At 47.9% G+C, this 12,869-nt stretch overlaps 1 protein-coding gene across 1 annotated transcript; it reads right to left on the bottom strand.

Moving 5' to 3' along the window:
- Positions 1–9,020: 9,020 nt before the first annotated feature.
- TMEM253 (transmembrane protein 253) lies at positions 9,021–11,083 on the bottom strand (the record flags this gene model as incomplete). Its single annotated transcript, XM_079911930.1, has 6 exons — positions 9,021–9,203; positions 9,555–9,701; positions 9,817–9,927; positions 10,367–10,423; positions 10,516–10,626; positions 10,958–11,083. 6 exons carry the CDS (start codon positions 11,081–11,083, stop codon positions 9,123–9,125), a joined length of 633 nt encoding a protein of 210 aa, XP_079768056.1. The 3' UTR covers positions 9,021–9,122.
- Positions 11,084–12,869: the final 1,786 nt, after the last annotated feature.

A 12,869-nucleotide genomic window follows, 5' to 3' on the forward strand; every position in this document is an offset into this window, starting at 1 on the left:
CACCAGCTGCCATGTTTGAGTAATTTTCTCTAGTAGCACCATTACTGTTAATGTTTTAGCAGAGACTGAATGACTATCAGAATGTTGCACAGGAGTTTCTGTGTTGAGTAGACTCCTTCTGATTTAATTTATTCATTCATTCAGTAAACATGTATTGAATGTCTCCTTATGCCATTCACTTAGCTAGGTTCTGGGGTTATAAAGATGAATAAAACACGGTTCTCTCTTCAAAGGTGGGCACATAAATGATAATTTCAATTGTAGGGGAAGGAAAAACTTTTCTCTACCCTCTTTGGTTTAGTAGCTGGTGCTTGCAAATTAAATTGACAAAAGGCAAATTAACAGGAGAAAAGGCATACACATTTCACTTGATGTTAATATTTCAATTTTTATGTATACAGAGGATCTTCACAGAAAAGAAATGAAGGCTCGGGGGTGATTAGACACAGGGTATTATATAACTTTTTTTTTTTTTTGCATTGGGTCTTCATTGCTGCACAGGGGCTACTCTTCATTGCAGTGTGCGGGCTTCTCATTGCAGTGGCTTCTCTTGTTGAAGAGCATGGGCTCTAGGTGCTCAAGCTGCAGTACTTGTGGCACGCAGGCTCAGTAGTTGTGGCTCACGGGCTTAGTTGCTCTGCAGCATGCGGTATCTTCCAGGACCAGGGCTCAAACCCGTGTCCCCTGCATTGGCAGGCGGAGTGTTAACCACTGTGCTACCAGCAAAGTCCTATATACCATTTTAACAAAGGGTGAGAAATTGTGGAGAAGTGACAAGACAAAGGAAAAGCATTTTGGGCTCCTAGGGGTCGTAGATTGCAGGAAAGTAAGTATATAGGGGAAAGTGATGGAAGGTAAGTGTGATTTTAGTAAGGTTTGTTTGTATAGACCCATTCATGGTGCTGACTCTCTGTCTGCAGTTTAATGGTTGTTTTTCTTCCTCCTGCCATGAGAGAGGGCGGGGAAGACCTTCACAAAGGGAAATTTACATCCCATTTTTACTCAGATAGGGGGAAGGCAGAGAGCAATTTCTGAGTTTGCTGCTTCTTATTTGTCTCCCAATAAAAACAATCCCCATGCCAATGTGGCACATTTTGGGGTGGTGCATTCTGATCCTCTTCACAATACGTATAGAACTGTGTGTAGAGCACTGTAAGAGTACAGTGTTGGTGGTGGTGGGAGAGGTCAGGGAAGCTTCCCAAAGTAGGTGAAGACTAAGCTGAGTCTTAAAGAAACAGTACCAGTTAGCAATATGGGGTTAGGACTAGTTACAACAGCTTGAATAAGGCATAGAAGTAAGAAACATATGTGCCATTGACCCAAGAATTCTACTTCTAGGAATTGAACCTGCTGATAATACTATGAATGTATGAAAAGATGCATGTATAGGAATGTTCAATGCAGCATTATTTGTAATTGCAATAATAAATATTACTAAAGGTCCAAAAAAAAAAAAAAGAAAGAAACATATGTGCCAAAGTGAGATGTTTTGACTTAGCTTTTTTTTTTTTTTTTTTTTTTTTTTTGGCGGTACGCGGGCCTCTCACTGCTGTGGCCTCTCCCGTTGCGGAGCACAGGCTCCGGACGCGCAGGCCCAGCGGCCATGGCTCACGGGCCCAGCCGCTCTGCGGCACGTGGGATCCTCCTGGACCGGGGCACAAACCCGCGCCCCCTGCATCAGCAGGCGGACTCTCAACCACTGCGCCACCAGGGAAGCCCGACTTAGCTATTTTGACATGACATGGCTTTGACTTATCACTGGTATTTTAATTGTTCTGACTTCTTATTAATGTGAGCAACAAACAGCCCTGACCCCCACCCCGCCCATCACTGAGTCATTGCTGTCATCATCATCATCCTTGGGCTAATCAAAAAGAAAAAAAAGAGGGAGAGGGTAAAGCTCAAAGATGGGGTGGAAGTGTTTCTCATACATATTAATTAATAATTAAAACAAAATTTTAAGGCTGCACACCAATGCCACCTTCCTCAGATTGCTGTCACTGAAGAGTATAGTGCAAGGGAGGGCATGTGGAGATGACACTGCAAAGGCGGGGGCCAGATCACAGGGATCATTGCACCATTTAAAAAAGCTTGGAGCTGATCTTATAGGACGGAGATGACTGAAGAGCTTTTAAGCAGGGAAGCTATGTGGTCATGTTTATGTGGCTATGTGTAAGATCCTCCAGGAGGATGATCCTGGAAGCACAGAAACTATTTAGGAAGCTTTTTCTGTAGTAGGTGACAAGTGGTGGGGGCCTGAACTAGGGCAAGGATGGTGGTGATGAGGAGAAGACTGATTCAAGAGCAGGAAGAAAATCTATAGAGTGTGGTGAGCACTTGGCTACAGGAAATGAGGAAGAGTTTAGCATTCAGCTTATGTGACCAAGTGATAACACCAGTTAAGATGGAAAATTCAGGGGCTTCCCTGGTAGTGCAGCAGTTAAGCATCCGCCTGCCAATGCAGGGGACACGGGTTCGATCCCTGGCCTGGGAAGATCCCACATGCCGCAGGGCAACTAAGCCCGTGCACCACAACTACCGAGCCCGCGTGCCTAGAGTCCGTGCTCTGCAACAAGAGAAGCCACCACGATGAGGAGCCTGCACACCACAACGAAGAGTAGCCCCCGCTCGCCGCAACTAGAGAAAGCCTGTGTGCAGCAATGTAGACCCAATGCAGCCAAAAGTAAATAAACAAAAAATAAATAAATTTATTTTAAAAAAAATGACGGAAAATCCAGAAGGGAGAATGGGGGCACAAAGAGAATATTTAAGGTTTTGAGTGTGCAATATGGTTCTTGCAGGTCTTTGTAGGTTCTTTTTAAATATAAGAAACTTGGAGAAGTTAAACACTAAGTTCTTGAAATCTTTCTGATCATATCTCTCTAGGACATTGGTTTTCATGCCCTATGGCGGGGCAATTTTGCTCCCCAAGGGATATTTGGCAATGTCTGGAGAGATTTTTAGTTGTCACATTTAAGGGGAGGAGTGCTACTGGTATTTATTTAGTGGTTAGAAGCCAGGGATGCTGCTAAACATCCTACAATGCAAGGGACAGCCTTCCACAACAAAGAATTATCTGACCCAAATGTCAGTAGTGCCACAGTTGATAAACTCTGTTCTAGGGACTAGAGGAATACTTTACACTTTCGCCCAGCACCGGTCATTCAGATTAGAGAGTATGGATGGGTCTACTAAAAAAACACCACCACTGCTGAGAAACCAAATCTTAGTGTTGGAGGAGAAATTAAAGGTTATCTATTCCAACCATTCAGGTGATATTTGAAAACTTGCTTCAACAACCTATCTGTGCAGAAGCGCATTGCACAAAACACCTCAAACAGACCCAGAGGTTGACAGCCTAACTTCAAAGCAGCTCATCTTCTGAAAGGTGTTCAGTTTCTCTTTTTTGGTCTAAAACTGGCCTCTCTATAATACATAACCATTGGATCCAGCTTCACTTCTTAGGTTCACAAAGAACAGCTTCTCTTCCTCATAATTATTTTTGAGATTTACAAAGACATCAATCCTGTTTCTCTTATGCCATGACTTTGAGTCCTCTCACTTTACCTAAAGCATAAGAGTGGGTGCAAAGCATTTTCCTTATAAAGCGAGCATCTTCCTTATAAAGTGAGCACATAATTATTAAGAAGAAAAACAAATTAAATCATATCTGGGGAGCTTGGACTTGTGGAAAAATATTATAAACAAGAAAACTTTATAAAAGCAAGGAAAAACAAACAAGAATCAACAAAGACGACTCATTCCCTCTGGACAGAACACAGGAAAAGTTTCTGATAAGAAAAATAAACCAAAGATTCAGATGATAAGTAGAATCAAGAATAACATGCAACACAAAATATAAATATGGCTGAAAAAATGTATGCAGCCTCTCCCGTTGCGGGGCACAGGCTCCGGACGCGCAGGCTCAGCGGCCATGGCTCACGGGCCCAGCCGCTCCGCGGCATGTGGGATCTTCCCGGAGCGGGGCACGAACCCGTGTCCCCTGCATCGGCAGGCGGACTCTCAACCGCTGCGCCACCAGGGAAGCCCCGCCGCCCCCCCGAATTTTTATACAGGGAAAATCAGATTAAAACAAACACTAAAGGCAGCGGTTTCTCCTCCCCCTCCTCCTCCTCTGTTCCTTCCTCTTCCTCTTCCCCTTCCTCCTCCAATTCTGGGGTTAGGGATAAGGGGGGCCTGGTAGAGTCAGGGCTCTCCAGAAGAAGCCAAACATGTGTAAAGCATACAGGTGGGGTTAACAACTAAGGGACAGTTCTACACGTTTACTTTAACAATTGGAAGGTTTTAAACACATTATTATAATGAAAAAAAATTAGCACCAAATAAAATTTTCCTGCCTTTCCTCCTGCATGAGTCACTCATTGCTCAGTCACCAGTAACCCAGCTACTAGGGCAGTCTCCTAGATTCCCTGTGCCCTGGAGATGGACCTCTGATCACTACAGTGCTCAGATCCTGTCATATTTATAGGAGACACTGCCTAACAGTGACACACTGCCACCGTCCTGCTCAATCCAGCAATCAAACATCGAAATTGAGGCAGCACCGCTGGGCAAGTCAAGAATGAAGCGCATGTACACAAAGCAACCCAAAACGGGCCTAGACAAGAAAACGAAATCCAGAAACCTGACGGGGTAATCATCTCTTTTCACTAAGCTAAAGAATATCCCAGCCCCGGATGGCAAGTGGCGAGAGGCTGCGGGGCATTCATCAGGCCAAGCAGGCGAGGTCAGCTCCGATTACTCCTGGATAGTTGAGTGTACTGATTTCGTGGCTGGAGTCCAGGATTGCATAACACAGAGGCCCAAGGGGCTGAGAATAACCCGGAAGGGCCCTGCGCCTCCAGCCTACTCGAGACGCACCAAGCGGCATGTGTGGCCGCCCAGGTGGATTCACAGCAGGGGAGGGATTTGGGAGCACGCCCCGCAATGAGCAGAAACTCCTTCTCCAACTAAGCCGATGACACACGCCATTACCTTGCGGGAAGGCCCTTTGTGAGACCTCGACCGGGGCAGCAAAGAGGCCACGAGATGGCAGCAGAGGACACAGCCCAGGACACAAAACCTGAACCATCTGCAAAAGCAGATATTTCACTGGGGAAAGGTCACTTGTCTATAATCATGTATTCGAGGCCAGAATACATTACTGAATTTCAAAGAAATGAGGGTAAAATTCATCAACATGGAGAATTTCCCAACCACCACAGAATTCAGCTGCATATGAAGCCACATATTTCTCCAATGCTTAAAGCACGGATAGGGGTCAAGGCCTTTAAAAACTGACGTCAGCAGGAACCTTGTCACAGTCACTTCTTTTTGTGAAGTTCCAATGGGCAGCAATTCAAGTAAAATACCAGTGACTTTCACAGAGGCTGCCAAACTGATGAAGGGGCAGATACAGAGGTTGCTGGGCAGCATTGCAGCAAAGCAGAATGGAGCAGCTAGGGACTCTGGCAATAGGCAGTGTTGGGTGGGATGGGGGGTGGGCATAATGAGGCCCACAGGCCAAGTCTCACACAGTCTTCACTTGCAGTTGGCAGAGGATAATGCACAGGAAAGGGGGATCAGTAGTACTGGGGCTAAATCTCTGATCTTCCAACTTATCACCTAATGCTCCTTTGGTTATATATTCCTCCTCCCCCCAAAGCTGTCACTACCAAAAACTACCAAATAACCCCTGGGGGCAAAATGCCCCCTCCCTGAGAACCAATATGAGAGGGATATGATAAAAAAAGGTTTTAAGAACCTAATGTTAAGTCTCTCCAAGACTCTTGAATTTCAGAACAGGTCTCAAGGGCTACAAGAACCATATTGCATATCTAAAACCTGAATTTCTACCGTATGTTTGTATAATGGAGAGACAATAACTGAAGGACTATAGGCCAAATCTGGTCCTCAATTTTTAAAAAATCAGTTACCAACATTTTAAAATCAGAAGATTTCACATTTAAAAAGTCAGAATTTCTGACTTTTATAGGAAAATTGGAACAATGGCAATACCAAGCCCACAGTCCCACATGGCAATAGGGTAGAGATGAGTGCAGTTAGTCTTTAAACAGAATGTGGGCTCTCTAGTTTGCCATAGTTCCCACCACGCCCTATTAACTCATACCTAATCTGCTTCACTCATTTACACCACTTCTCGTCCCTATAGGCAATTTACTTTCAACCTCTGAAGTGCTTTATAGTTTTAAAGTATTTTTTCATGTGTGATTTTATTTGAGCCTTGGTACTCCAGTAAGGTAGAGAGGGTAAATATTATAATCTCCATTTAAGCAAAATGTAGTTCAGAGAGGTCTGACTTGCCCAAATTTACACATCAAAACCAGAGTCTAGATCTCCTGACTCCCATTATTATTCTGGGCGGAAAATTTCTATTAAGAACTTCATTTTAGGGGCTTCCCTGGTGGCGCAGTGGTTAAGAATCCGCCTGCCAATGCAGGGGAAACGGGTTCGAGCCCTGGTCCGGGAAGATCCCACATGCTGCGGAGCAACTAAGCCCGTGTGCCACAACTACTGAGCCTGCGCTCTAGAGCCCGCGTGCCACAACTACTGAAGCCCATGCGCCTAGAGCCCGTGCTCTGCAACGAGAAGCCACTGCAATGAGAAGCCCGTACACCACAACAAACAGTAGCCCTCGCTCACCCTAGCTAGAAAAAGCCCCCCACGTAGCAACAAAGACCCAACACAAACAAAAATAAATAAATAAATAAAAAAGAACTTCATTTTAGTGGTTCATGGAACAAAACCAAAGAAGTAGATATGGGCATAACTGCTGGAATGGATGAATTCCAACTGCTAAGCTGTTCAAGAATCATTGCAAATTACTACTTCCCCTTCTTTTAATGAAGTATTTCTACTCCCCTTCCAGGCATATGAAGAGATCGCCCTTCTAACCATCCTGAAATTGCGTGCGACTGTATGACTTGCTTTGGCCCATGAAGTGTGTGTGGAAGTGATATGTATCCCTTTGAGGCAGAAGCATTTAAGAGCCCATGAACAATTCTTCATGCTTACTTCACAACTGGGGAAGGGGGCGGGGATAGGGGGTATTGGTCTCATGGTTACACGATAGGATCTCAAAATGGTGGCACTCCATGGGCTTGGTTACCTGAATCACCTACAAGGAGCAGAGCAGCCTGCCAGACTACCCTAGACATGTAGTGTGAGAGTTACCTTTGCAGTTTTAGGCCACTGAGATTTTGGCATTGTTACCACAGCATAACCTAGCCTAACCTGATACAAGGTTCATCTGCGTGGTGACTGAACTTCTCCAAGAACTAAAATGCAATTTCTAGACATCTGATCATATCACTAAAAGCTGTTGCTCCTAAGTGGAAGACAGTGAGAATGAATTGATTTTTACCCCCAGCTTCCTCAGCTACCACCACCTTCTGATTTTGAAGAAAGCATTCTGAGTCCTTCACAGATGAGCTCTCCATTATTCTGGCATTTAGACTGGGAGGAGGAGAAGGGGGAGGCCCAGATCTTGTTTTCACCATTCCAGAGCCTAATCCCAGAACTGTCCCCACCCACTAATAGTCACACAATCTTGTCATAGGGCGACTATTACCCAAGGTGTCGCAAACAGAAAGGAGCTGCCGCTGGCGCCACTGCAATGTCAGGGCAACGCAGCCAGGCTGCGCTCTTTCCTCACTGGTGCCTGGGCTTGGCTAAGCCCGGAGAAGCAGCATTCTCTAGGGAAAGAAGCCTTCTCAAGTGGGAACAAAAATGAGTGTGAGGCGCACACCCATCCTGGGCACTATGTGAATTTGGGGTGAGTTCTCTTAGTACTGCAGCTCTGGTCAACTTCTAGTTTTTCTAGCCGCTAGTAAGCTGTCGGGCTGGTGCTACAGGGTGCCCCTGTTTTCCTGGGCTTGTCTCAAGCCCACCTGAGCCTGCCATCCTTGCACACTTGCAAAGATCATAAACGGTGGGGTTTGAGCAAAACCAGAACTTCAGCAACCGCCCCGCAGCTGGGATCAAAGGTCGGCTGGTCTGCCGAGAGGCTGAGCCTGCGCAGTCCCGCTCCCACCTTGGAGAGAAAGGGTGGCGGCAACGCGGGCTCCTTACACCGGCGTGCTCGCAAGAGGCGGGAAACCTTAGGTCGGGTCGCCGTGTCCCTCCCTCTTCCTGCCCAGTCCACCCGTCTGCCCAGCCAGTCCGTCCTCCTCAGGCGCGTAGGCCCCGGGGGTGGGGGATGAGAAGTCCTCTGGGCTTCTGACTCATCATCTCCAACCCCTTTCTCGCGCGCGCTCCAAGTCTCAGGACTTTGCACCTGGGCACTGTGGGAGGGGGCACGGCGACAGCATCTGGGAAACCCTAGCTCTGCCGACGGCCAGCCCTCAGCCCCTGCCCGTCTCCGAAGCTGCCGGATGTAGGAATGTAGACCCACAATCAGCTCTCCGTTACCGAGGTTGGGGTGGTGGCGCCCCCGCGCAGCATAGCCCGTCCGGCTCCTCCCTGCACGCTGGGCCAGTGGTCGCGTCCGAAGAAACTCTCAGCTAAGCCCCGACTTCCAGGGTTTCGCGTCACTTAGCCGATGCACAGCGCCCCTACCGCGGAGGGAAGGTTCTTTATTTCCCAGCGGGCCACAGGGTAGCTGGGCATCCTGGGATTTGTAGTCTCCGCTAGAGTAGAAAGGAACCGGATCGAAGCGAGAGAACGAAAGCACCCGTTGTAAATTGATTTCAGAGAGTGGGCGTGTACGGGTTTTTAGTGGATGGGATTGTGAAAGGTGGAAATCTTGGAAACAGTGAAATGAGGCATATGTGAAGCAGGATGGGGAGGCAGTGGGGAAGGAGGGTGAGGATAGAAGGGAGAAAATGGGTCTAGCTGAAAGTTGGTTTAAGGATATCCTGCAGGCGGGCAGATTTTCAGGGCGGTGAAGTGGTTTAAAACTCGGTCTAGGTATTGCTTTCCGCAGCAGGGGAGGAAAAAGAAAGGGGCCTAGTGTGAATGAAGATTGAAGGCACTCCACCAGACTTCAAGTAGGTCTCAGGGGACTCCATCTAGTTTGAGTTCGGTGGAATGGGGTGCAGGAGGGTCTGGAGAATGCTCCCGCCGGGTAGGAAAGCAACACCTGTCTGCTTCCTCTTGCCAGCTCACTCATTTGTTCTGTTTGCTCTGCTAGCCACCGTGGGACCAGTCTCCAAATCAGGAACTTCCTCTAATTCTGAGAGACCCTGAAAACAAGACAGGTGTGAAGCAAGCAAACTATAAGGGTGAGAAATGAGGAATCCCAGACAGATGCAGCTTCCTCCTCTCGCATTTTTTTTTTTCTCGTGTTCCCATAGCCCTTCCAATATTTACGCAGATTTCTAATGCTCTCCCACATTTTTAGCCCCATTTAGATACCCGATTCACTCTTACCCACCACTAGGGGAGAAATGTCCAAAGCCAGAAAACCAACCAGTTTCAGTTTAGGACCCCTTCCTTTCCGGGCTGCCCCATTGTTCTCCCTTAAGTACCATCGACCAGGATAGCCAGTGAAAAAATGAACTGCTAGCTAGCTGCTTCCTCCCTGCCCTCAGTACCTCCTGCAGCTCCTGGTAGTGCAGATTCTGGCTCCAGCAGCATCCTGGCTTCCTCTGGCTCAGCAGGAACAGGGAGTATGCTGAGACCAGCACTCCGCCTAGGGTGAAGGCCTCAGCACTGAGCTCCAGCACCAGCAAACCGGCTAGCTGTAGGTAGATAGGGCTGAGGGTGTGCTGCAGGGGACCCTGCACCTATTTGCCCCTGCCCTTTCCCCTCCTCTGGCCTCCTCATCCCCCCACATTCTCCTTTATTCACTTGTACCTGGGAGGGGACAGTTGGGGCAGACATCAAGGCTGTCTTCGCCACTTCGACCACCAACGCGATGAAGCCCAAGATCAGATTGAAGGTGTTGAACAGCATCATGGCGTGCACCTGCCAGTGAGTTAATTCAGCCCTGCCCAGCCTAGGGGACTCACTGCAACCCCAAGCCCCACCTGTAGCCTAGCTGAAAACAAAACTCAGCTCCTGGGCTTCCCTGGTGGCGCAGTGGTTGAGAGTCCGCCTGCCGATGCAGGGGACACGGGTTTGTACCCTGGTTCTGCGTGTCCGGAGCCTGTGCTCCGCAACGGGAGAGGCCACAACAGTGAGAGGCCCGCGTAACCCAAAAAAAAAAAAAACAAACAGCTCCTATTCTTCCACCTCCAAACGGGACCATCAGCCCTCTAACTTTCTTGTTTCCCTCCTCAGTCTTTTAGACCAGTCACGGGCAGATAACTAACACAGTTAACAGTTAGAAATCCACTTCCTGGGCTGAGGTGTGTGTGTGTTTTAGGGGGTGGGAGAATAGTACTGCATTCTCTTCCCCTCTCACCTTCCAGAGACGGGGTGCTCTGCGCAGCTCAAGGGTTACAATCCCAGTGAGGAGACCCTGAATGATGAGAAAGGCAAGTGGTGAGCTCTGGCCCATTAGGGAGGGGCCCCCAGGACCTTCTTTCCACCCTCCCGTATGGTAGTTCTTACCATTACGCCAGGCCCAAGTGGCAGTGCTGTGGCCATGTGACAAGCAGAGTTCAGGCAGGCAACTGAGATAGCAAAGGGCACCACAGCCACTGCCAGCCATAGCTGGCTCACCTGGAGGCCGGGTACAGGGTAGTTGAAGGAGAACTGTTAGGGATTCCCTTCCTTCCTCCCAAGTGGTGGAGAGTAGTCAACCAAGAGCCATAAAAGAAGGGGATATCATTTAATTTTTTCTGCCTCATGTCATAGTTCAGTTACTCAACTATGTGTTTTCCCCACATGATGGAAGCTACTTGGAGATTAAGGGTCTTGCATTGTTTATTCTGTTTCCTCCACCCTCCTCCCACTCAGAGCCTAGCACAGTTTCAGACAGATGATAGGTGCTCACTAAACATGGGTGGAATTGAACTGGGGTACAAGTTGGGGTGGGGCAGCCTGGCCTCACCGCCAGCACCAAGAGGTGCCCACTCTGCCTGTGCCTGGCCCAGTGCTGTAGCTTTTCCAGACGAAGGCTGGGTCTGTCTTGAAGGCTGGGTCTGTCTTGCTCTCGCTGACCAGCTCTCTCCTCCATGGCTCCCTTGACCACTAGAGCTCAGTGCTTCCTAGCCTGGGAAAAATTCATTATGGCACCTATCAGGAGACAGGACATACAGCAACATCTCTTTCAGCTGCCCCTCTGCCTGCTTCCAATATCCAGGGAGTTGAGGCTCAGGGCCTCACACTTACCTAGTCTGAAGCAGCTGCTCCAAAGGGATGGGTCCCAGCTGGCCCTGGAGCTCCTGGTAGGGCCTGGTAGCTCAGAGCAGAAGACAAAGTTGTCCTGGCAGAGACAGGCTATCAGGGCTGGGGTGTGGTGGGGCAAAGGTCCCTATGAGGGCCTCAGGATCCAGGGAGTGGTGCTGGGTAGACTCCAGCCTCAGTTCACTCCACAAGACACCCAGCCCTAACTCATTCTGTTCCTGTTTCCTACTGACCCCATCTCTGCCCATCCTGGGTTCCTCTTCTGATCACTCACCTCATCCACTCACCTTATACATGGACACTACCACCCTGGGCCCCAATTTCTCCCCCATTTCCATCTAATCTTTCTCCTTTTTTTAGGGGGCTTTCTCCTCAAATTACTTGCTGTTCCCTAGGGAAATCCCACATTACCCTCTGAATTAGTCCCATCATTACTGCTTGAAGATTTGTCCCAAGACCAGCCAAGACCTGGCTTCCTGTCTCTCACTTTCTGGACAGTTTCTCCTCTCTCATTCCTTTCTTGAAGGATTTACTCTGGATCGGACACTGACTAAGTGGATGGAGAGCTCTATTTATAGTAGGGATTGCTTTTGACTCAGTGACAACCTGCAGCTAGACATGTATAGAAGATGGTCCTTAAATGGTCAGTTTTGGGAAGGACACTATTGCAACAATTAATATTTTTGAGGGACAGAAGTTGCCTTGCAGTCAGGCAAGCTCTTCCACTTTCCGACCTGTGTGGCCTTGGATACATTATTCTACCAATTTGAACCTCAGTTTGTTGAAACTGAGTGATTAAAAGGGGGATAATAATATGACTGTGAAGGGTTGTTGACTCAGGGTAGGTGCATAATAACCATTAATGGTGCTGATGAGGTCATACTGATGTACCTCATATACTACAGGGTTTATTCAGAAGCTAAGCTGGGGTCATTTATTCATACAATAAGCAGAATCACATGAGCCCAAATATATATTCTGTACATCAAAAATAGGAAAAGTCCATCTTGGTGCAGAGCCTGAGGTCTGGGGGCAATGAGACCTATGTTCAAAGCCCAGATCTACCTGGGTGACCTTGGGCAAGGTACTTAATCTCGCTGTTTCCTTATCAATAAAGGGAATACCAATCTCAAGAGATTGCCTTAAGTATTAAAAGAGAAAATGCATATGAACCAACTCAGTCCAGCACCTGGCACATACATGCTCAATAAATGTTAGTGGCTATTATTATTATTATTATTGATGACAGAAGACGACTGAGCCAGAAGACCCCCAGGAGTTAGTACCAGGAGGCAGGGTCCTGGGAGGCAAGTGGCCTTTGTAAGCCACTTCTGCCCTGCTCAGTGCTGGGCCAACACTCACTGGAACACTGTGCCCACTCTTCTTTCCTGGGGAGTGGAAATCACATTTAAAGGGACCCTGAGAGCTGTTGTGTGTCTACCCCCTCCTCGATCCTTATGTACATTAATTTTATTTTGTGGCAATGGCCTGATAGAACGTGAGATGTTGGGCTGAGTATCCCTGAGCTGGTAGGCCAGTGGAAAGCGACTCTTTTAGCCTCATTTCCCTTACCTGTAAATGCAGACCAATTATATTTCACACTGTTATTAGAAAGA

The sequence above is a fragment of the Stenella coeruleoalba genome (genome assembly GCF_951394435.1).
Source record: "Stenella coeruleoalba genome assembly, chromosome: 2".
Lineage (NCBI taxonomy): Eukaryota > Metazoa > Chordata > Mammalia > Artiodactyla > Delphinidae > Stenella > Stenella coeruleoalba.